The 24183-nt window shown below is 38.9% G+C and overlaps 3 protein-coding genes across 3 annotated transcripts in view; 2 read left to right on the top strand and 1 right to left on the bottom strand.

Annotated features, from left to right (window-relative positions):
• Positions 1–5997: 5997 nt before the first annotated feature.
• On the top strand, positions 5998–6994 carry LOC108432456 (transcription factor Sox-14). Its single transcript, XM_017706278.2, has one exon. The coding sequence runs from the start codon at positions 6140–6142 to the stop codon at positions 6779–6781; it is 642 nt and encodes a 213-aa protein (XP_017561767.1). The 5' UTR covers positions 5998–6139; the 3' UTR covers positions 6782–6994.
• Positions 6995–15167: 8173 nt separating this feature from the next.
• cldn18 (claudin 18) lies at positions 15168–21374 on the top strand. Its single transcript, XM_017706296.2, has 5 exons — positions 15168–15437; positions 17185–17349; positions 18304–18445; positions 18590–18700; positions 20549–21374. The coding sequence occupies exons 1-5, from the start codon at positions 15218–15220 to the stop codon at positions 20634–20636; spliced, it is 726 nt and encodes a 241-aa protein (XP_017561785.1). The 5' UTR covers positions 15168–15217; the 3' UTR covers positions 20637–21374.
• Positions 21375–21545: 171 nt separating this feature from the next.
• hfm1 (helicase for meiosis 1) overlaps positions 21546–24183 on the bottom strand; it is a 43789-nt gene continuing 41151 nt past the window's right edge. The window contains exons 35-39 of the mRNA XM_037546603.1: positions 23883–24110; positions 23753–23804; positions 23620–23650; positions 22337–22479; positions 21546–22246 (exon numbers count right to left, since the gene is read on the bottom strand). Of these exons, the coding sequence (XP_037402500.1) occupies positions 22183–22246; positions 22337–22479; positions 23620–23650; positions 23753–23804; positions 23883–24110 (518 nt within the window). The 3' untranslated portion in view covers positions 21546–22182. The remainder of the gene's footprint in view (positions 22247–22336; positions 22480–23619; positions 23651–23752; positions 23805–23882; positions 24111–24183) is intronic.

Genomic DNA, 24183 nt, shown 5'->3' with positions numbered 1-24183 from the left:
ACTATTCTGGAAAAACTTTCCTCAAGATTTTGTAGTGTGTCTGTGGGAATTTGAATTTTCAGTCAATGTGAGGTCAGACACTGATGCCAGGGGTCTGGCTCACAGCCTACTTTCCAGTTCATCCCACAAGTGCTCAGTGGGGTTGAGGTCAGGGCTCTGTGCAGGCCACAGGAGTTCTTCCATACCAAACTGGTCATACCATGTCTTTATGGAGCTGCCCTGTGCTCAGGGGCTCAGTCATGCTGGAACAGGTAAGACTCTTCCCCAAAATGCTAACACAAAGCTGGAAGCATATCACTATTGTCGGAAGAAAACCTTGTATTTTGATTTTTGTTGTTTTTGAGTTTTTGACATAATCTAAAAACACCTGTTGCCATTTATATTGTGTGTACATTTCATGATGGATGGACCAAAAGAAATGGCTCAAAATGACTTGAAAAGACATCTGGTTCCTTTGACTTACATTAAAAGTAAAGTAAGTTTTTTCATTCTCCTGTAAAGTCACCATTTTGGAGATACGCAAGGTTTTCTTCCGACAAAAGCGATATAATTGTGTAAAATGTCTTCGTGTGCTGTAGCACCACTCTTCACTGGAACTAAGGGGCCTGAAAAACAGCCCTAGCCCATTATCCCTTCTCCACCAAACTTTACTGCCACTGTGCATTCCGGTAGGTATCGTTCTAATGACCTCCACCAAACCCAGATTCGTTCCTCAGACTGACAGACAGAGAAGCTGATTCATTCACTGCTCCAGAGTCCAGTGGCGGCACTTTACACCACTCCAGCCAACGCTTGGTATTGTGCATAGTGATCTTAGGCTTCTGTGCATCTGCCGGCCTGGAAACCCATTTCATGAAGCTCCTGACACACAGTTCTTGCTGCTTCTAGAGGCAGTTTGGAGCTCTGCAATGAGAAATGCAACATGGATGTGGCTGAAACACCTGAATTAAAAAATTAGGAGTGGTGTCCACATACTTTTGGCTATATAGCGCATATTAAAGAGAGCTTTGGCAGTCGCGTTTATTTGTTTAAGGTGGAAATAAAGGCATCAGGATGCAAGAACAAGGTTGTCTTCCAAATAAGAAGGACTTGGCCCTCCTGGCACCCCAGTGTCATAGTCCTTGGAATGAAGAGCAGGTTTTGCTTACTTCATAATTTGACAATTTTCTTTTCTAAACTATTGTTAAAAGTATACTTTAAAACTCTTTTGGTCCAAAGCTGGTTTAAACACTTGAAAGGTTTGAGTGGTGATAAGTGCTGACATCAAAACCATGGGAGAAAAGCTTGTATCAGCTGTTACTTCAGATCTGTAAAGAAAAATGGTAAAGTTGTGAAAAAGAAAATATATTAATCTATAGTAAAACTGTTGTAAAAAGCTTGGTGTTCCCAAACTACTGACAAGCAATGTAAGGCACCGAGTATCACATACTTCTCATTCATCTTTCTCTCTGAAACCTGATAGAGGGATTGCGTAGCCTTGTTTCTTCTTACTGCAAGAGAATCCCATGCTGTGTAAAAAGGTATCAGTGCAGACCAGAAGACCATCTACCTCCCAATCTCCTGCTGATGAAAGAAAATGTCTGGTGAGAAATCTTAGGTTTGAAGGCTCCATCAGTGGGGGCCTTATCTGGCAGTGAGGGCCAATACAAACCAATCAACTTCATACTGTGGTCAGTGCCCACCTCTGTGTGAAATCCCTGCCTGAAGCAGATAAACCCCCCCCTTCTTACCCCAACACACACAGTACAGTGCAGATGTCTGAAAGCACCCTTCATTTATTTCATTTCTACACGGCCATTAAGAGGAGATTAGATATGATATAATCCATGAGTCAACAGGAAAAAACAAGAGTTTCAAGAACTGCAGCTGAAAAAAGCTACAGAGAAAATGTTGCTCCTAACAACCACCTAGAAGACCTGATAGACACCAAAACAGCACTTAAAGCTTTGATGTTTGAGAGAGAGGAGAAAATCAAGCTGCTTCAGATCTGAAAACATCCACAGGTGTTTCTGTCCATCCTTCCACTGTGAGAAGACCACTCAGCACTGTGGGTCTGAAAGGACATGTAGCTGATCTAGAAGAACCTCACTGAGAAAAGGAGACGGACACATCAAACAAAGAAGCTGAACGATGGACTGACCGCCCCAGAGTCCAGAGCTCAGCACCACTGAATGGGTTTGATTACTTCAGAAAATCATCAACCAGCTTCTAAGACTGAGCTTTGGAGGCGTGTCTGCAGATTCTTTGAGGAGCTGAAAGTGAGGCTCCTGAAAAGAATGGAAGCTGGCATAAAGAGAAAGAGAGACTCACTGAAAATTAGTGCCGCTGTCCAAAGAAAAACAGGTATCTCCAAAATAGTAACTTTAAAGTTTACTTGCAGTGGAAAGGTACTTTATTCTAAGCAATTTTGGAGCATTTCTATTGGTCCAATCATCTCAGCATAAACGATGCAGAAAAGTAAGATGCATGTTTTTCATTGGACAGTGACAATATATTCAGTTGTTGAAGCTTCTGATGAATTTCTACTTTTTTTGCCTGACACTGAAAAATGAACATCTTTAACCCCAGGAGTTCATATGGGTGCATGCATCTGTATCTCACTCTCATACTTAAATAACTTAAATATTAGCTATAAAGGAGATAAATGAAGAATAAGGGCGTGTTCGCACTCGGCAGGTTTGATTGGGTTTAAAGGAACCCTGGTCCGAATAAGCAGACCAAGGCCCTCAAAGGAGGTCTGCTTCTAAATAATTTCCTATGCGCTTCACTTGAAATGTGAACACAAAAGACGTTCTAAAGATGTTCTGAAGACTGTCTGCATGAGCTCTAAACTCAGAACTGGTCATTATAGAGTGGATAAGGACTTATGAAGAAACTGTGGTAAAGCGCTGCCTCTCATGGCTTATTGCTTTAATATATTACAAGACAGAGATAAAACAAGACATACATATTCTTGTTAAGATAAGAATGATTGTACAGTGTTATTCAGAAGGTTCGTTGCAAATCATCCCAGTTATTTTCATCAACTGTACATGATAGAATCTGCCTAATCAGTTGCAGATTTTTGTCTGTATGACTTTGGTTGCCATCTTTTGGCTTGATGTCAATTGTCAGTGAGAATGCAAAGCGAACTAAATAGCCAACAATGGATCATTTTCTGTTCTAATCTGGACCAGGGGGGTCTCGGGGGATCAGTACCCCTAATTGTCATGGGCTGGAGGTTAGGGAACCGGCCCTGTGATCGGAAGGTCACCAGTTCGATCCCCAGAGCTCACAGTACGTGACTGAGGTATCCTTGAGCAAGACACCTAACCCCCAACTGCTCCCCAGGTGCTGTGGATAGGGCTGCCCACTGCTCTGGGCAAGTGCGCTGATTGCCCCCTAATGTGTGTGTGGTGTTTCACTGCATGGATGGGTTAAATGCGGAGGTCAAATTTCCTGGTTGTGGGACTAATAAGGGTCACTTAATTAATTAATTAACCTCTTGAATCCTCTGAATGTCTCAAAATCTCAATTCTGGTATGTCAGTGAAGAGATCTGGCATGAAATTGTGCTGTCCACTGGGGTAAAACAGATGCTCGAATACAGATTTGGTGCTGAATCTGGCATTAGGGCCACTATGGCGGGTGATGTTAGCAGCCAGCCAGCAAACATGGGACCCCCCCAAACACCAGGGGGGATTTCACATACTGCTCAGGACCAAGGAAACCGAACTATAAGTATAAACAGACCCTAGGCCTAAAGATAAACAAGTCTGGGGTTCCAAAGGCTTAATGGTCATTTTGACTGGGAATTAAATGAAGAGTGGTCTCTGACTTTTGCACAGTACCGTATCTGACTAGCCAAGACATGTTAGGCATCAGACGTTTGCTTTTTTAGTAGTTAGCATGTACAATGCAGGGGTTTCTAAGAAAGCGGCTGTGGAGTGCATAGTCTCAGCATAATTAAAGTTTTCTGTCGTGAACAGAATCGTCTCACATCTTTGGTAGAGTATGGCGTACATTTCTTCATGGCCTTTGTTTACTAATTCTTTATGCTGGCCTTGTTGACTGTATTCCGTCCAGCATTGCAGCAGGAGAAGAATAAGACATTTCCTCTGAAGACCACCAAACCAAATCTCGTGAATGTTTCTTTTGCCAGCAGACAAAGGCCAAATTCATGGTTTATTTAGCTGAGAGGATTGAGCGAGGCTTCAGCACAAGATTCACAAAGACGCTTAAGCCTTCAGCCATTGAGTCAAAGCAGAGAACAAACTGTCGAAGTCAAAGTCAGCTGGAGCTGGAGCTGGCAAATCTGAGCATGAGCTTGAATCTGAGCTTTTTATTTACGTAGTACAAGGCCCAAATGCTTTGAGGTGAAATTGGAAAAAAGACTGGCACAGCTCTGAAGTCATCCCACTGTAGAATCAAAGTGTTTACAATGAATCAATGAGTCTCTCAGAGAGACACTAAGTCAATCAGTCATTTGGCACCCCTCTCAGTGAGTCAGTCAGTGAATCAAGGAGCCAGTGAGTCTCTCAGAGAGTCACTGAGTCAGTAACTGAATCCATCAGTGAATCAATCATTTAGTCAATAAAGTAATGAGCCAATTGGTGAGTTATTTAATGAATCAGTGAATTAGTCAGTGAATCAGTGTCAATGGGTCAGTAAATCAGTAAATAATTCAGAGGGTCACTGCGTCAGTCATTAAGGAACCCTGACAGTGTGTCAGTCAGTGAATAAATGAGTCAGTGAGTCTCTCAGAGAGTCATTGAGTCAATCAGTCATTCAGGAACCATGACAGTGAGTCAGTGAGTGAATCTATGAGTCAGTGAGTCTCTCAGAGAGTCACAGGGTCAGTCAGTCATTCAGCAACCATAACAGTGAGTCAATGAGTGAATCAATGAGTCCGTGAGTCTCTCAGAAAATGAGTCAGTCAGTGAATCAGTGAATAAAAAAAGGTGCTATACCAGTATAAGGGATCGACCTAGAACCTTTTGATTATGTGATTTAAACTTGTTTAAACCTGAAAGGTTCTTTAGGGAACTAATATATATTATATAATGATTCACTATTTCTAAATTCCTAATGTACAGTTAATACAGCTGTATGCAAAAGTTTTAACACCCCCAGTGAAATGACATTTTGTTGATTTTCTAAGTGAAAATAAGTGAACATGTCCTCTACAGGAAGCAGACTGTCAAATATGACATTTTTCTGCAACTTTCAATGCACAATTTCTATTCATTTGCTAAGTTTATTAAGTCATATTAAAAAAAACTAAAACAGTGAATATAAATTGTGCCATAATGTTTGCACAGGCCACATTTTTAAGTCTTGTTTTTCCTCCTAGTATGTTAAACAGTAATTGTGCCTTAAACATGCAGAAACACATTCTTTATAGAGGATGCATTCACTTATTTTTACTCAAATCAAATAAACTGTACATAAAAAATTAAAGCAAGTTAATGAAAATGACCAAAACTGGACCAAAAGGGATGCTGTGAAGCTGCAGCCTGTCATTCCAGTATTCAGAGTACCGGCCAGGTCCCAATATCCTTTACAAAAAAACTGAAAATTGCTGTAAAATTAAAACATTTTAACTTATTTGACAAGAATCTTGACCTGTTTTTTCAAAAATGCACCACATTCATTTACAGCAATCTGCTATATTTAAGCAATACAGTAGATGTAATACTGTAAAGGTACATCAGTTCTTTATAGTGTAAAGTACAGACTTTACCAGCCAAACAAAAGAGAGATTTTATTTTATTCAGCTTTGTTTACTTGATGGAAGAAAGGTTTCTGTTCACTGGCTGTTTTTTTCTGGTCTCATTGTAATAGTGTGATGTTGCTGAGGCTGATTGGGTGCCGGGGGCTGAAGGGTGAGGCTCTGACACAGCGCTCTGTCTTCACACTAAAGCTTTCTCTGAAACTCCGCTCACTTGACTGGAAATCCCCTCTCAAAAAGGATCAAAACTAAAGGCGAACAGCTTTAGAAGCATCGCTTACACAAGAATGGACCACGCGTCGCATCCTCCAGCATCCACCTGAGCACGAAGCCTCCCCATCCAGCGGCACTTTAAGGTCCTGTAGAGGTTCTCTTTTCTCTTCCTGCTGAAACCAGCCTCTCCAAATCAGTTAAATGCTCTTTGAGGAACATGTCGAAGCCCGTGGATCACATCAAGAGACCCATGAATGCATTCATGGTGTGGTCCCGAGGCCAGAGGAGGCAGATGGCGATGGAGAACCCCAAAATGCACAACTCTGAGATCAGCAAACGGCTCGGAGCTGAGTGGAAACTCCTCTCCGAGGCTGAGAAGAGACCTTACATCGACGAAGCCAAAAGGCTTCGAGCTCAGCACATGAAGGAACATCCCAACTACAAATACAGACCCAGGAGAAAATCCAAGAGGAGTGACGGCTTCGTGTTTCCCTCGCCTTTCCTAGTAGAGCCGCACCAAGCCAGAGAGGCTCTTTCCTTCTGCATGGACAGTCCAAGGTACCTGCATCCGTCTGGGTCCACACAGTCTTCTGCATTCTTTGGTGGGAGCCACCTCAGCTCTGCCGGAGCGCAGAAGATCAGAGAACTGCCTCATGCTTTTTACACCTCCACACTGGGCTACCACAGCGCACTCTTGGGCACACTGGGATGTCCAATGCAACCAACGAAGCCTGGGTACATGGTGCCGTGTAACTGTCCACTGTGGCCGACGTCCAGTTTGCAGCCGCCTGTCGCTTATTTGCTTTTTCCAGGGGTGAGCAAGACTGGACTCAACTCAGACTGCTCAGCAAGTCTGTGAAAAAGAGGTGAGAAGACGGACGAAGCAGTGACGTTTCTGTAACCGACCAGGTTTTTTTCCGTTTGTGTCATTTAAACTGCATTAATGTTTACCACGAATAATACAGTGTTTGGTCTAAACCAAATGTAAAGTATTAACATGTTTTCCATTGAAAAAATACAAACAAAAGGGCAAAAGTCCAAAACTGTAAAACTGTACACTGAATAAAATGAATCTGCTGTTAATTACTGTTAATTATTGACATGATTTCACAATATTTAACATTTATTCACAGTAAAAAGCTGCATTCTATAATACAGCAAATTACTTTGAGGTTGATGTTGGGCTGTACCGTACAGCATTATGGCAAATGATAGAGTTAAAAAGGCATAAACATTGTAATTAAAACATTTCAAGTGTTTTTATTCTGATGATTCAGGTTTTAATGCTTGTTTTCTTTTTTTTTTAGTTTTAATGCTGGAACGACGATGAAGGTGTTCAAAAATTGTATTGTTATGAATTGGGTTTTTGGTCATGTTTGTGCAAATCATAAGCAAGGTTAAAATGTCTCTGTACATGTATTTATGTTTTCGAAATATTCTGAGTACATACAGCAAAACATGGTGAACAGAACTGAACTTTTCATTGATAAGGAATTGTTTACTTAGTTTACTTAAATAGTAAATTGGTTTATATGTCTATGAAACTAAAAGTCAATATTTTCATAAATGTTTTCAGTGCACAGTTGGCCACTGATTCATATTTCTTTTACAGGAGATTACTGTTATTCTAACAGCTCCATCTCCGTCATCTTGTGGTGTAATAGCTGTGGAGTCGCAGTATGCAGCTGATATTTTACTGTTAATATGGCTCAGTAAATTACTGTGAAGGTAATGCAGCCAGTGATTCACTGTCATTTTACAGTGACATTTTTACATTGAGCATGAACAAGATTAATATCATCACTGTCTAAGAAACATGTATGTAAAGAGCTGCATCTGCTTGTGGAAAAAAATAAGTAAGAATAGAGACATATGTTGTGTTTTTGATGGCAACAATATTTTTTCAACACAATTACTGCCAAACGGTATAATTTCACTGTAAAATGACAGTAAATCACTGGCTACTAGTGGCATGACTTTACTGAAACCATATTAACAGTAAATCACAGTGAACTATCAGCTGCTTACTGTGATTCCACAGCCACCTGCACCACAAGATTACTGAGATGCAGCTGCAGACATTTTCACTTTAACTAATAGAATTGGTGAGGAAATGTAACCGAACACTTTTATCCAGCAACAGCAATAAACAATAAAACTGTCCGTGTTCCAGCATTTAAACAATCAAAAAACCTTTAAAACACCAAAATCCAAGCTGTCAGAAAAAAAACACTACGTTTTTATTTCCATATTTACGCCCTTTTAACTCCCAATTACAGCATCATCACAGTAATTCACTGTTTTTTCACAGAAAATATCTGCAGCTGAGCTGATTTCACTGCAGTGTTTATTACTGAGACATGACTTTAGACTCAAAGGACAAAAGAAAAGGCTCATTCTTAAAGTCAAAATTAAAGCTGGTTAAGACTGGAATTTGAAAAGCATGTGTTTCTGTAGAGGGTGTGTTCACTTATTTTCACATAGAAAGTCAATAAATGTCATTTGACTGAGACCTTTTGGGCTTTTCTTAGTGAGTCAATTAAGACCAGCGTTATTTCTTTTATTTGTTTATTTGCTCAATTTAACATATTGGGGGGGGGAACACACAGTGTGGCCTGTGCAAAAGTACTGGCACATTTTATATTGTTTGATTTATTTTATATGTTAAACTGCAATGAATAGAAATTGTGCACTTAAATTTTCCAAAATTCTTCATATTTAAGTCTGATCACTTATTTGCACGAAGAAAGTCAATAAATGTCATTTGACTGAGAACTTTTCACATTTTGGACTTTTATTTTCAATTTCCAGTCTTAACCAGCTTTAATTTTGACTTTAAGAATGAGCCTTTTCTTTTGTCCTTTGAGTCTAAAGTCATGTCTCAGTAATAAACACTGCAGTGAAATCAGCTCAGCTGCAGATATTTTCTGTGAAAAAACAGTGAATTACTGTGGGGATGATGCTGTAATTGGGAGTTAAAAGGCCATAAATACTGAAATAAAAAACATCTGAAGTGTTTTTTCCTGACAGCTTCGAATTTAGTGCTTTAAAGACGATTGTTTAAATGCTGGAACACGGACTGTTTTATTGTTTATAGCTGTTGCTGGATAAAAGTGTTCGGTTACATTTCCTCACAAATTATACTAACCTACAAAACATGGAATTTGATCAGGGGTGCCCAAACCTTTGTATCTGACTGTATATTCAACATTAGTGTTGTGACAGAGAGCAAAATCCTGAAGGTTCTGTGGTGTTTTACTCAGTAATACTGTAAGACAGAGTGTTTAGGATGTTACTACCTGAATGCTGTGGGGTTTTGAAATAATGTCCTGTTTAAACCCAAACCCAGTGACAGTGTCAGTACAACCAGCTATTAAAGAAGTACAGACTGTATGGTGTCTCAGCTGCACTGTAACAAAGTGTTCATTCTTCTCTGCTACTGTAACACGATCATAACTGCACGACTGTATTACATCCACAAGTAAGCCAACACTTATTTATCACTTTATGTTTTGTTTTTGCATTCTTACTTTCTTTTTCTTTGGAAATTTGGACAATGACATGCATTCCTCCCCCTGGACTCAAACTTCAGTGGAAATCTGCTCTCATATGCAAACCAATGTTGAGCTCATTCAATTAATTTAACGCTTCATGATATTACCAATGCAAATCTATGCTTTTTATTGATGACGTTCTACACTATAGACAGTCATAGGTAAAGGTTCGGCCGTCCCTGGTCAAATGATGTTTTTTTGTTGATTTCTGAGTGTAAATAAGTTTATACATCCTCTACAGAGACACACTACTGCACACTTGAAAACACAATTACTGTTTATTTTTTTAATTTGATATACAGGGTGATTAAAAAAGATTCATCCGATTTCAAAGCCCATACTTTTACAACCGTGAGGAACCAATCACAATCCAACTGTAAGAGGGGGTCATAGAGTTTCTGACTGTGGCTCCCTTCAGTCTGAGAGGAGATGAGACCCCTGAGCAGAAAGCGTTCTGCGTTCTCCACTTCAATAAGTGAATCCGTCATAACTGCAGCGTGATTTTATGGGCAGTGAAGCTTCAACAGCTCAGAGTGTTCGGCGTTGGTTCCACAGCACTGGATGATCTCCGAAATCTCACTGAAAGAGCCGTGAGTGCAGCGACACCCGATACGCTCAATCCAGTGTGGGATGAGTCCGTACAGCTGGAGGAGGTTCAGACTGAGACCTTGTACAATTACATAAACTTTATGCTCATTTAAACCATTTACAGTTCACTGCATTGATCTGTAACAATTTAGAAGTGAAATAAATCTTTTTGAAATCACCCTGTACTGTAAAAAAGCATGGGCTGGATTCACAACAGTGTCTTAAGAAAGAAAATCTTCTAAAATTTCACTCTTTTATTCTTCAAATAACTTCTTATTTTCTTTTCTTAACTTTTTCTTAGGAATATTTCTGAGAACAAGTGCTTTTTTGAAAATAATTAATAATATAATTAAATAAATAATTAAATAAATAAATAATTAAATAATTGACCGTAAGAGCTGACGAGGTGAGTGACTACATTTATCCCTTTATCTGCTCTTGTCCATCCTCGTCTCTTGCTTTCCTCTGTCATCCCACAATTACTGTATTTCCTTCTTCCATAACCTCTGGTCCTTGTTTCCTAAATTATTTAAATGCTTGGTTTGATGTTTTTCCACCATTTTGCTCCTCTGTGTGGATTAAACTAAATAACAGTTAACACTGTTGTGGTAAAAAGCAACTTTTGACTTGTTTCCAGTATTTTTATTAAGTATTATTATTATTCTCACTATATTGGCAGATAAATATGCTTATTGTAAGAAATTGAAACAAGCAAAATTATTTGCCAAAAAATGAGATGATTTTACTTAATAAAATTACTTAATATGAGTAAAGAAATACCAAAGAATACATTAAACAATCTTATAATTTTCATACAAATATCTCAAAATAAGAAATATTAGATATTAAGATTTCTGCAGTGAAAAATTTGCAGTAAAAATGTAAACAACATGAATCAAATGAAGTGCTATATCGAAAGACATAACAAAACAATGAAGATTGTTCTTGAGAAAATCTAAAGAAAATTGTTAAGATCAATTTTATTTCGAGAACTGCATTTAAGAACATTCTTATGAACGTTTTTCTTTTAAGAACCTTTTTCTTAAAAGCGTTTTTGTGAATCCGGCCCCGGTTTTTCTTTATGTTTTTCCAAAATTTTAAATAAATAAATAGAAATAATGCACTAAACTTGGCGGGAAAAGGCCGTATTTCCGAGTTCTCTGTAGAGGATGTTAATGCATTCTCACTCAGAAAACAAACAGAGCATGTCATTTGACCAGGGGTGCTCAAACTTTTGCATATGACTGAATGACTCTATAAATACTTTAAAACGGAAACACTAAAGAGTCCAGAACAGTGTCAGCGCGGCATTGAGGAGAGTTAATGCCAGACATTTGGTCCCACTTTATTTGGATGGTCCCCTAATAACAACCTTACTGCTGATAGTTCACCCCATGGACCCTCACAGAGCAGGTACTATGGTGGATCATTCTCAGCACTGCAGTAACACTGACATGGTGGTGGTGCGTTAGTGTGTGTTGTGCTGGTGCGAGTGGATCAGACACAGCAGTGCTGCTGGAGTTTTTAAACACCTCAGTTTCACTGCTGGACTGAGAACAGTCCACCAAACAAAAACATCCAGCCAACAGCTTCCTGTGGGCAGCGTCCTGTGACCACTGATGAAGGACTAGAGGATGACCAACACAAACTGTGCAGCAGCAGATGAGCTATCATCTCTGACTTTACATCTACAAGGTGGACTGAGAAGGTAGGACTGTCTAACAGAGTGGACAGTGAGTGGACACAGTGTTTAAAAACTCCAGCAGCACTGCTGTGTCTGATCCACTCAGAGCAGCACAACACAGTCTGTAACTGTAGAACTACAAAGTGCACCTATACAGTAAGTGGAGCTGATAAAATGGACAATGAGCGTCGAAACAAGGAGGTGGTCTTAATGTTATGCCTGATCAGTGTGCCATTCAGATTCCTCCTCTCAGAGACCATCCTTCATTTATTTACCTTCCTGTCAAAGCAGGCACCCCAAACCCATTCAGTGGTGTTGAGGTCTGGACTCCGGGGTGGTCAGTCCATCGTTCAGCTTCTTTGTTTGATGTGTCCGTCTCCTTTTCTCAGTGAGGTTCTTCTTGATCAGCTACACATCCTTTCAGAACCACAGCGCTGAATGGTCTTCTCACAGTGGAAGGATGGACAGAAACACCTGTGGGTGTTTTCAGATCTGAAGCAGCTTGATTTTCTCCTCTCTCTCAGAGACGAAAGCTTTAAGTGCTGTTTATCTAATGCAGGCAGTTTTGGGGTCTACCAGGTCTTCCGGTTAGTTGTTAGTAGGCTCATTTTCTCTGAAATCTTCTACTCATGTTTTGAACTTTATTTTCATTTGACTTTCTCCTTCCTCATGCTCTTTATACAAGTGAATTATCCTCAACCTAATCTATCAGAAATATCTCCTGTAAAATGAACAGCTTGTACTTAATGGACAGCATACATTCAAACACTCGAAAAAAACCTTCTCATGATCCATGGAGTCGATAAGACCAATCGCGTGTGTGATGTTGATTCCTGGGAGTGACGTGTGTCCTGAGAGTGTGTGTCATGCTGATGAGAAATTAAAGAGGGGATTTGGAGCTGAAGGAGAAGCAGTCAGTTGGTTTCTGTGTTTTCATTCTCAGCTCTCTGATTGGCCATTTTGGAAAATGCATGTTGTGTTTTCACTACGTCAGACAGCTGGTAAGGAACCCGCAAGTCCCTGTTTCACCCTTTTGTTGATCCCGTGATAAGAACAAGCATGTGATCATAGTCTGACTGTTTCTTTTCTTTCATTAACCCCTAAATGGTCCAGCAGCGTGCCCAAAGCTTTATAACACACTTCTATAACCTGAGAATAACTCAGCCAGTTTACACTGAAGTCCCTGTAGTTACTGAATGATAAGGTGAAACACTTAACAGACCCTCAGTGACATATCAAAAACATATGAGACTTAGGATTAGGGTCAGGATTAGGTTTTGGGTTGGGGTTAAGGTTAGGGTTAGGATTAGAGCCAGGGTGAGGGTTAGGATTAGGTTTTGGGTTGAGGTTAAGGTTAGGGTTAGGTTTAGGGCCAGGGTGAGGGTTAGGATTAGGTTTTGTGCTATAATATTATGATGCATGCTGTGTAATCGCAAGCTTGAAGAACTGAATTTGGTTTTTAAAATTATTTTTATTCATTTTAATGTGTAAAAGTTGTCAAAAAGCTTACACTGCTAGTCTGATCTCACCACTTAACCCTGTAGGTTCCATATGGTGTAAAAATGCCTCCTCTTACATTCATTCTGATTGAAAAAATGGAGAAAAGTGCAGATTCTAAACTTCAAATCCACATTTGCACTTGTAAGAAGAGGAGATATTTTCTTAGGATGTGAATTTGTGAGAAGCTATTGTGGTGTTTACAGTTTTGTTCTGCTGACTTGTTCAGTAGATTAAGGCAGTTTGGCTGAAGGACAGAGTTCTTGTCTTCTAAGGGTTAAATGCTGAAGGAAATGATGGGGCAGTGGCTGAAACTGGAGTCTCACTGAAAGTGTTTACTCACGGAGTCAAATCTCATTCAGTATATGGGGTTGGTTCACTTCACTCAGGCCGAGCTTTGTTCTGGTCTGAACACTAAGAATCAACAGAGCGTCCCAGTTTCCATACGGCAGCTTCATCCTCGATGCACCTGTGCATGAGTTTTTATGTGCACTGAAAAAAAAAAGCAGAAAATGACAATTTTTTAAAAATGTGTGGGTCATTCAATTGTTGAAATGTTTTACATGAAATGGCTCATGGTTTTTTATCTGGCAATTACAGCAAAATTGTGATATTTCTGAAAGAAATATGTTTTCTTTGGGGTCCACAACACCCTGCATGTGGTCTTATGTTTTCTTTGGGGTCCACAACACCCTGCATACACCCATGAGAGCAGATCATGTGGTTTTGAGAGCAGAAAAATTGTTTTTCTTTCAAAGTGAAAATATAAAGTCCCCTCAGACACAAGACAGAAGTCCCCATTTAGCATACTGCTACAGCCTGAAGACATAAGGATATTAGATAGATAGATAGATAGATAGATAGATAGATAGATAGATAGATAGATAGATAGACAGACAGTATGAATCCATCTATCTATCTATGCACTGTAAACAAAAACCTGTTAATTGTTCTGCAATATGACATAGATGCATAAACAGTGGCAGTGCAATGTGCGATATTTGTGGATAAATGTTTTGTGTCTTGGAGTCTCAATGACTGGCCAGCATTAACATTACATGCTAGATAAAACGATCATTAGCTAGAACTAGGAAACATTTATGGCAGTCTTGCTGGAGATGAGCTCAGCAGAGTTCCATCATGGCCTCATCTGTTCTGTCATAGAAAACCACTTACTGTAATAATATAAATAAATAAATAAATAAATAAAATACCACTAAACTGATTAACACATTATGTAATGAATCTAATCATAATAACGATTTAATTAACAAAATCAACATTGTGTTCTAGCCATAAATGGATAGCTATGGTTCAGCTTTACAGTAAATAGACAGCGGGCCTTGTTCTCCAACATATTCCTAAGTTTGTTCTTAAATGTGTTCTCGAGAAAGGTTCTAAGAAAAAGTCTATGTCAGATTCACAACGTGTTCTTAAGACGCAAAACTATTCACACCTTTCTGCTCTTGAGTGTGTAGATTCTGTTCTTACTTGCGTTCCTATTTGTCTTCAAATTATCGATGTCCGTCTTAAATCTCTCTCTTTGTCTTTTCATTAGCTGCTAGCTAGGCCAGATTGTTATCAGCGTTGCAGTGGTGACCAGCAGTCTGTGCGCCAACCTTCAGGGATAAAAGGTGTATAAACAGCTATACATATACATATTTCACCTAAATGTATTTCACCAACGTTACTAAAGAAAGAAATGCCTTTTTTTGGGTACTGAGAGAAAAAGCTAAGGGGGCTTTTCTCCCATTTCCTCTACCTGAACTATCAGCCTAAGCTTAAAGGGTTAAGTGCCAGCATGACTTGTTCACACAAACACCAACAGCATCAGAGAAAAAGTGCACGTGTGTGTCCACGTGAACACGAACACTTAGATAAAACCTGCAGACCCACCCCTGACCAGCCTCACTTCACCCCACAGCCTCTCACTGACCACTTCACTGATCTTCAGTTCAGAGAAAGAGGAAACATGGCTAACACCATGCTGCAGACCGCGGGGTTTGTTTTAGGACTCATCGGAGTGGCCGCAGTCATCGCCGCCACCGTGATGAACAACTGGAGCACTAAAGACCGCCAGGGCGACGTGGTGACCTCTGTCTACACCTACAAGGGACTGTGGCAGGACTGTGAAGTGTCCACCTCTGGATTCACAGAGTGCCGGCCGATGTATGGAATTCTGGGATACTCAGGTGGGTGAAAGTAAAAAAAGTCAAACAGAATGATCTTTAAAATGTCTGAGTAAAAAAAGAGCATTATTTCACACCGAAACAGCAAACAAAGAAATATTCCAGTGTTTTTACAAATAATCTCTCGCTGACCTGCTCGCTCGAATCTGCTGCATACGGTTGATCACAGTGAACAGTCATTCTAAGATGCTGCACTTAGAAAAGAACAGAAAATTCAGAAAAAACAGAAGAACAGAAAACTAAGACTTTGAGAAGTCAATGGGAGGAAAACATAAAAAATTATATTACATAGATTTGGTACATATATGCTGTAATACCATGAATTATTCGCTATCTACTATGAATTTTTCAGTATCTACTCTAAATTATTCTGTATTTACTATGAATTATTTAGCAACTTCTATTAACTATTCATAATCTGCTATGAATTATTTAAGATCTAGTATGAATTATTCAGTAACTACCATAAATTATTTGGTGTATATTATGAATTATTATTTATAATATGCTATTAATTATTCAGTAGGTAGCTACTATGAATTATTCAGTATCTACTATGAATAATTCAGTAGCTTCTATGAATTACTCAGCATCTGCTATGAATTATTTAGTATTTACTATGAATTATTCAGTAGCTACTATGAATTATTCATGAATCACCCCTCTGGATTATTCAGTATCTACTATGAAATAATGAATAAAAATGAGCAGCTATTTTGAATAATTTAGTAACTACTATGAATTATGTGAGTAAATTTTCAGTAGCTACTATTAATTGCCCTGTGATGGACTGCCGACCTGTCCAGGGTGTATCCTGCCTTTCGCCCAATGACAGCTGGGATAGGCTCCGGCACCCGCCCGTGACCCAGAAGAAGCGGCTTAGAAAAAGTGTGTGTACTACTAATTATTCATCACACACTGTGAAACAAAAAACATACGTTATGAGACTAAGAAGCCAAAGTTTGAGCCAAATACTCAGGCTTAGGGTTTAGGAGGTTCAATGAACACCTACAGTAAGAGGAGATGATCAGTGTAGCTACACAGCACACTGGTGTAATTATGCAGATTTGAATGTGTGCAAAAACAAGCGCTACATTCTTTATTAAACGGAACTATAAAACGGTGGAGACACGCAATGTTTTTTATATCAACAGAGCAAAGGCAAATGAACAGTCATTAGATTGTGCCTGGCGGAGTCGAACACAGAGCTGATGAATGCAGAACTAAACAGTGCAGGTCCACATTCAGTCAATACTGTTATCAGCTATCAAACAAACAAAGGCGGCTGAATCAGGCGCGCAAGTTCCCTTCAAAAACTCTTTAAGCCGCTGAAAGACAGAAAGTACTTTGTTGCAGGATTTGTAGAGGTTGCAATATAACACCATCTTAAGTGCCCACTTCGTCAAAATAAATATATAAGCAATAAAGCACAAGAAGAAGTCACAAATCTCACACAGCCTAAAGTGATCTACTGCTTTTATGCCTTAGTTTCACAAAGTAGAGAAAATGTTCTGTAAAGATCTATATGTTTGGTTACTAGATATGCCAAAAAAATGACGTCTAGCCTGTTTTTAGTGGTGAACAGCGTAGTGAAACATGGGTAGAACACTTGACAGTCAGTCAGATTGTGTGGTCAGATTTGTTTTGTAATCTGTGTTATTTTATTAGTATTAGTTTTTTTTTTTAGCTATTTTTTAATTTGCTTTAATTCCATTTAAAAATTCACAATGAATCTGTTTTTGCGTCTCAGGTCAGTTCCAAGCTGTGAGAGCAATGATGGTGATCAGTGTTGTGCTGGGTGTAATCGGCACTGGTATCTCCGTGTTCTCTCTGAAATGCTTTAAAGTGGGCAGCACTGAAACCTCCACCAAGGCCAAAATGACCCTAACGGCGGGCATCATGTTTCTCATCACAGGTAAATGGAAATCAAAGGCAAAATGATCCGTTCTTACTTGGTGCATAATCTACATTTCTCTTACATCTTCATTTTCCCGAGTCCACTTACATTTGTGTGGGTTCATGTGGCAAAAATTTATTTTGGGGAAAAGTTTTCCAGCATCTCTTTATCCCTTAGAACTAAACAGACCCTTGTTATTACTGTGCCATTAAGGCTACTGTACAGTCATATTCAAAACGCCCAGTCAAATTACACATTTTGTTTATTTTTTAAGTGAAAATGAGTTAACATCTCCTACAGGGAACAAACTTAAATCTGGCTCTACTTCACTAAATGTTACTGCTAAATTTAGATTTACTTGTTTTACATATCATATATATATATATATATATATATATATATATATATATATATATATATATATATATATAAAAAATGTACCATAACTTTCACACAGGCCACATTTTATGTATTTTTATTTCCTTTTGTCTGTTAAATTAAGCAAATAAACAGCAATTGTGCATTAAAATGCAGTAGTGCATGCAAAAGTGTGTTCTCTGTGGAGGTTGTGTAACTTGTTTTCTTGTTTCAGAAAATCAGCAAGTCATTTGGGAAGTCATTCAAACTTTTGCACATGACTATATGTTGTGATTAGCTGCTTTACATTGTGCCTCATTTAAAATGCACTCTGGGCAAAGACGTGCAGTAACAGCACTCCTTATCACTTCAAAGTGAATGGCTGGGTTAAATTACTGCAGGCCGATTGGTGGTTACATGTAGACATGTTCATGGTTGTGATGTCATAGCCATGGCAAATTCAAATCGGGCAGTTTTTGTAGCCTAGTTTCCATTTATTGACTGAATTAAGTTAATGGAGCTCTGATGCTTACATGACAAATGTTGTCTTCAGTGCCGCAGTGTAAGAGAAGAACTGTTTCAGTCACACATTTATTCTCTCTCCGCTCTTCATAGGCCTCTGCGCCATTATTGCGGCATCTATTTATGCCAACCAGATAGTGGCCAGCTTCACTTCGACCATTTACACCAACACCTACAACGCTTATAACGAGGGGATGGGCGAGATGGCGATGGGGGGCATGGGAATGGCCACCACGTAAGACAAGAACAACATCCACCACAGCTGAAATCATACTGTTTCATAGTAACACTATGATCCTGCTCGCCTTTATCTTGTGTGCTGGGGTGGAGCTACACGGTGAGTCACCTCATCAGCCGCTCTTTGTTATCTAACGGTCAGGTACACATTCGGACCCGCCATCTTCGTGGCCTGGGTAGGAGGAGGCCTGCTTCTGATTGGAGGAGTTTTAAAGTCTGTGGCCTTCAAAGGGATGCATGCTGATAGTACACCGTAAGTCCCTGTACCTGTAAACTATAAAAAGAACAACAACAACAACAGCATAATAATAACAGCAACAATAATAATGATTATCATTGTTGTTTTGTTGCTATCATTGCTAATTATTATAATAATTAATAATAATTATTGTTATAACAATGACGAGACGTCATTGGGGGGAATATATTATTCATGAGCCAAATTTCTGACATAATATTTCTGAGTCACTAAATTTAAATGTAACAAAAGGGTAAGGGAAAAAAATGGAAAGAAGAGAAAGGAACAACAGAAGAAAAAAGAATGGAAAAAGTAAAGGAAGGAAAGAAAAAGGAAGGAAGAAAGAAGGAAAGAAGAAAAAATACCAAGAAAGAAATTAAATGAAGGATGAAAAATGAGGAAAGAAAAGAAAGAAAAAAGGAACAAAGAGAAAGGAAGACAAAAGAAGGGAAGAAAATAACAAAGGTTATGTGTGAAAGAAAGTGAAATGAGTGAAAGAAAAGAAGGAAGAAAGAAAAGGAAAGAAGAAAAAGAAAGATGGCAAGAAAGGAAGAGAAGGATGAAAAAGAGGGAAGAAAGGAAAGACAAAAAGAAGAAAGGAAATAAGGAAGGAAGAGTAATGGTGAAAGAAAAGAATGTAAGAAGAAAGGAAGAACAGACAAAAAAGAAAGGAAAAAAGAGTGGAGAAAAAGAAACAAGAAAAAAGGAAGGAAAGAAAAGATGGCATGAATTCTTTCTTGAGATGTATCAAAAAAGGAAGAAAGGAAAAGGAGATAAAGAAAAAAGGAAGGATGGAAGGAAGTAAATAGAGAAGGAGGAGAAAGTGGGACAGAATAGAATCAAAGACAGGAAGAAGGAAAGAAAGATGAAAAAGAAGAAAAATGAGGAGGAAAAAGAAAGAAGGAAAAGGGAAGGAAAGCAGACAAATAAAGATGGCAATAAAGAAAGGAAGAGGATGATAAAGGAAGAAATGAAAAATACAAAAGAAAGAAGGAAGGAAGGTAGGAAGGAAAAGTGTGAAAGAAAGGGATAAAAGAAGGGAGGAAGGAAAGAAGCAAAAAGAAAGATGGCAAGAAAGAAAGGATGATAAAGAAGAAAGGAAAAAGACAAAGGAAAGAAGGGAGGAAATAAGGAAGAGAAAGAGCAAAAGAAAGAAATAAAAGGGAGGGACGAAGTAAAAAGATGGCAAGAAAGAAAAGAAGAAAAGGATGATGAAGGAAGAAAGGAAAAAGACAAAAGAAGGAAGGAAGGAAGAAAAGGAAGGAAGAAAATAAGGAAGAAAAGGGGTGAAAGAAAAGCAAGAAAGAAGGGAGGAAGGAAAGACGAAAAAACAAAGGAAGAAAAGAGAGTGGAAGAAAAAGAAAAAAGAGGAAAAGGAAGGAAAGAAGAAAAATGAAGGACAGAAGAAGAAGTAGCAGATGTAAATGAAGCCCTGTGAAGGCAGTAATGATGTGAATGAGGTCCTTAAACGTCATTAAAACTGAACTGAATTCAGAACCAACAGCCCACTGTGTTTCACACACTGAGGAATTGGACCTCCGCATTCAACCCAACCGTGCAGTGAAACACCCACATACACACTAGTGAGCACACACACTAGGGGGCAGTGAGCACACTTGCCCGGAGCGGTGGGCAGCCCTATCTACGATGCCCGGGGAGCAGCTGGGGGTTAGGTGTCTTGCTCAAGTGCATTTCCGTCACAGACTGTTGGCTCAGTTGATCGAACCGCCGACCTTCCGGTCACAGGGCCGGTTCCCTGACCTCCAGCCCATGAACGCCCCCATAAAACCCTAGAAGTTTAATCACACATATAAAACCACATTCACTTCTCTGGATTCTCTCTTCTCTCTGTTTGTTCTGCAGCACCTACAACACAATCGCTTACAAAGTCCCGGCCCAGTCGGCTGACGGGGGCAGCGAGAGAGGAAAGAGGGAGCAGAAATACGTATGAAGAACTGCGTGTCCCTCTCCTCTGTGGAGTCACCGCTCTGTAACGCTGGGCTGTGTGTTTGCTTTGTGAAATACGCCAGAGAATCAACTGCATTTACCACTGATGTTTTTAACGCAGCTCCTCATCACTGTCTCTGCTGTCAAACATGCATAGTGCTGCCCCTCCCCCACCCAGTTATTAACCAATTAATCAATTTCTCATTTACATTTTTGTAACAATAAACAGAATATAAATGAATATATTGATACATTTTGGTCTCCCTCTTGTTTCAACGGCAGCATGACTCCAGCAAACCTTTTTCAAATAAGCCTGGATCTTTTGAGCTCACTTTGTGGGACACTCCCATGAGTGGCCAGCAGAGGTCAGCGTGATCTGATCGTTACAAACGCTCCTGAAGCTCTGTAGCTCTGTAGGTGTCACGTGATCTGTATTGAGTGTAACTGCCTTCAAATCTTCAAATTCAATAAGGGCCATACTTGAAGATGCTGGTGGACTTGAAAATGCTGGTATTGCAGGCCTGAAAAATGCACTACATGGTACAATACAATTATTCATCAATACATTTTTTCTTATTTAGCCTTTAGTTTAACCAAGCCATTAAAAATAGTCTTACTTACAATGTTGGCCTGGCAAGTTCTGCAAGAAAGTGGGAAAAAAGTGAAAGACATGGGGGAAAAAAGTAAAAAAAAAAAAACCATACAAATATTAACAAAAATATTCTTGATGCAGTCCTTAAAAGTGGTAACTGAAATAAAAGTGTGCTGGATTTAGACAGACAGATATATATATATATATATATATATATATATATATATATATATATATATATATATATATATATATATATATATATATATATACACACACAGAGAGAGAGAGAGAGAGAGAGAGAGAGAGAGACAGAGAGATATATAGATAGATAGATAGATATATAGATAGACAGACAGATAAATAGATAAGTAGATATGTAGATAAATAAGGGGGTGAAAGTCCAAGCACAGGGATGCGTTTTGAAAGGGGCATTTGTAGCAAACCGTATAGCAGAATAATAGAGACAGTCAAGCTTTGGAAGCAAACTCTTGGATGATATTGTTAATAAATACAGAAAACAGAGTAGGACCTAATATTGAGCCCTGGGGAACTCCTTTAGTAACAGGAAGAGGGCGAGAAAGACAATTATGCAATTTAACACACTGAACCTTATGAGAGAGTTACTTTGAGAACAAAGCCAAAGAGTGATCCAAAACCTCAATACTGCCTAATCTGTTTAGGAAGATAGAGTGATCAAGAGAATCAATTGCTGATAAATACATTTATTAATGATAAGTAATATTTTGTAACAAAATGCTTTACTAATACATATGAACTTAAGGGGCATTACCACATTTCTCTTCTTAGAGAAATCAACTTTATGAAAAACTGTAAATGTAATTCATCTAGGTTTATATAAAAACATGTGAAGAATATGATAAAACCAATAAATACACAAATAAATAACTTCCTTACTGTTTAACATATTAATTCTTATGAACAACCACAAGACACTTTAGAAAATGCCATCAAATATGCCGAAGAACATGTCAACCTCTTCATTCTCCACCATTCGGTCCCTGCAAGTAGACAGGCTTAATTAGTAAGGGATTAATTTATACTTAACACAAACATCTGAATGACTACAGCATGATGATTTCTCCATTTACCTGCCAAAAGCTTTCTGTTCTCCATTCGCTGCATCTCTCTTTGAGAAGAAATCAAATCGGCGTCCGAGTGAGAAATTTCTTGCATTGTTTTGTTTTGAGACTAGATGATTTGTCGTGGTTGCAGATAGTACAGGACTTAGTACCTAGCAGGCAAATAAGAAAATTCAATGACATAATGATGTTCATATAAGTGATGAGTAGTATTATCCCTAAATACAACTGAATAAATAAGAGGAGCTCATTTTTAGCCAATAAACTGAGCCCATAGAGGTAGTATCAGACCTGGATAGAGAGCCATTAGCACTAACACCTATTCTTTTTAATGAGATTTCCTTACAACATAAAGGAGGAAACTGTCCTGGACCAATATTTCTCCTGATGCAGGAGAAGGACCAGTGGCATACAAGACTGTGTCATTAGCATATAAGTGAAAAAATTAAATTACAAGCAGCATGAGAAATATTGTTAACAAATATATAAAACAAAGTGGGACCTAATATCGAGCCCTGGGGAACTCCTTTAGTAACAACTCAATGGCATTATGTTTTCATAAGTGATAAGTGGTATTATCTATAAATGCAACTGAATAAATAAGAGTAGCTCATTTTTAGCCAATAAACTGAGCCTGTTTAGGTAGTACCAGACCTAGATAGAGCGCCATTAGCACTAACACCTATTCTTTTTAATGGGATTTGCCTACAACGCATACGTATACTTGTGAAAGCCAACAACTGGCGGTTATGTAATAATTACAACAGTCTTAATGGAGAAACATGCTTTTTGGCACCGGGCAGGGCAGCCAGGCACACTTATCTGGCCACTGACCAGTCAAACCCAGAGGAGCGCTTGTGGCTGAGCTGCTGTTGCTCTACACATTTCCGCTTCACAGAAACAGCATTAAGGCAGCTCTAGCAGGAATGAAATTAGACAAACTCTCCCAGTATTACCCATTATACTGTGTCTGTGTATGGAGACTGCACAGTATGCTTGATTTAATACACCTGATAACCATAAGTGTGGCTGCAATTGCTAAATCCACCTACTTTGGCCACGTAGTGTTGGTTTCTGTGGATGTTTGGACACATAACGGCATTCACATGACCCAACAAATGCAACTCATTTTGGTCAAAATCAAAAACAGGTCATTCTTTAACCAAATCAAGAGCTCAGTGATGTGTGATTCAAGCAAGTAACGAATACGTAGCAATTTAATCTCATTATTAGTATTTTGTCCATACTGTGTAGCCCTTCTTTATAAGAGCCTGGATTACAGGAACACTTACTGTTTGTGATGTGAAAGTTGCAGGTCCAGCCCTGAACACAAAAGTACGTTAATTTATTTGCTGAAACATAATCCAACAAAGCAACAAATACAAATCATATGTAAAACAGATAAAAAGAGGTTCACTGAATCACCTCAATGTTGGTTTAGGCTCTGCATAACCAAGAGGAAGTGAAGTCCAACAATCTAAAAATGTAAACAAACTGCTTATCTGCTGAACCTCTGCATGGTCATTATGTTCAGGCTGAAGGAAATTTGCATCACCTGTTGGTCGATTTTCAGGGTATGAAACATTGCTAGCAAGCACCAAGTTAGCATCGTCAAAGTCATCCCAGTCGTCCACTGCCAGGTCAAAAGTCACGTTGAGGACATCAGATGAAAAGCTGCTCTCAGTGCTGTGGTCTGGATGTGAGTTGGTTGTGTGAGCTCTACTTTTATTAGTAGGAATTCGGTTTGCGAGTCTCTCTGAGCTGTCTTTTCTCATATTAGCATCTACAACATTACCACAAAAACATTACACAGTCACAAGAGGGCTGCTTTTACAACACTCACTGTGTGTTGGATA

Source organism: Pygocentrus nattereri, chromosome 17, assembly GCF_015220715.1.
Source record: "Pygocentrus nattereri isolate fPygNat1 chromosome 17, fPygNat1.pri, whole genome shotgun sequence".
Taxonomy (NCBI): Eukaryota; Metazoa; Chordata; class Actinopteri; order Characiformes; family Serrasalmidae; genus Pygocentrus; species Pygocentrus nattereri.
This window is presented reverse-complemented; position numbering and strand designations above follow the sequence as displayed.

What these genes read in the sequence shown, in the direction of transcription:
- LOC108432456 (XM_017706278.2), top strand. Translation starts at nt 6,140, where the DNA reads ATGTCGAAGCCCGTGGATCACATCAAGAGACCCATGAATGCATTCATG.
- cldn18 (XM_017706296.2), top strand. Translation starts at nt 15,218, where the DNA reads ATGGCTAACACCATGCTGCAGACCGCGGGGTTTGTTTTAGGACTCATC. An exon ending in CATCATGTTTCTCATCACAG is followed by an intron (nt 17,350 to 18,303) that starts GTAAATGGAAAT and finishes CGCTCTTCATAG; the next exon opens with GCCTCTGCGCCATTATTGCG. An exon ending in GGCATGGGAATGGCCACCAC is followed by an intron (nt 18,446 to 18,589) that starts GTAAGACAAGAA and finishes TCTAACGGTCAG; the next exon opens with GTACACATTCGGACCCGCCA.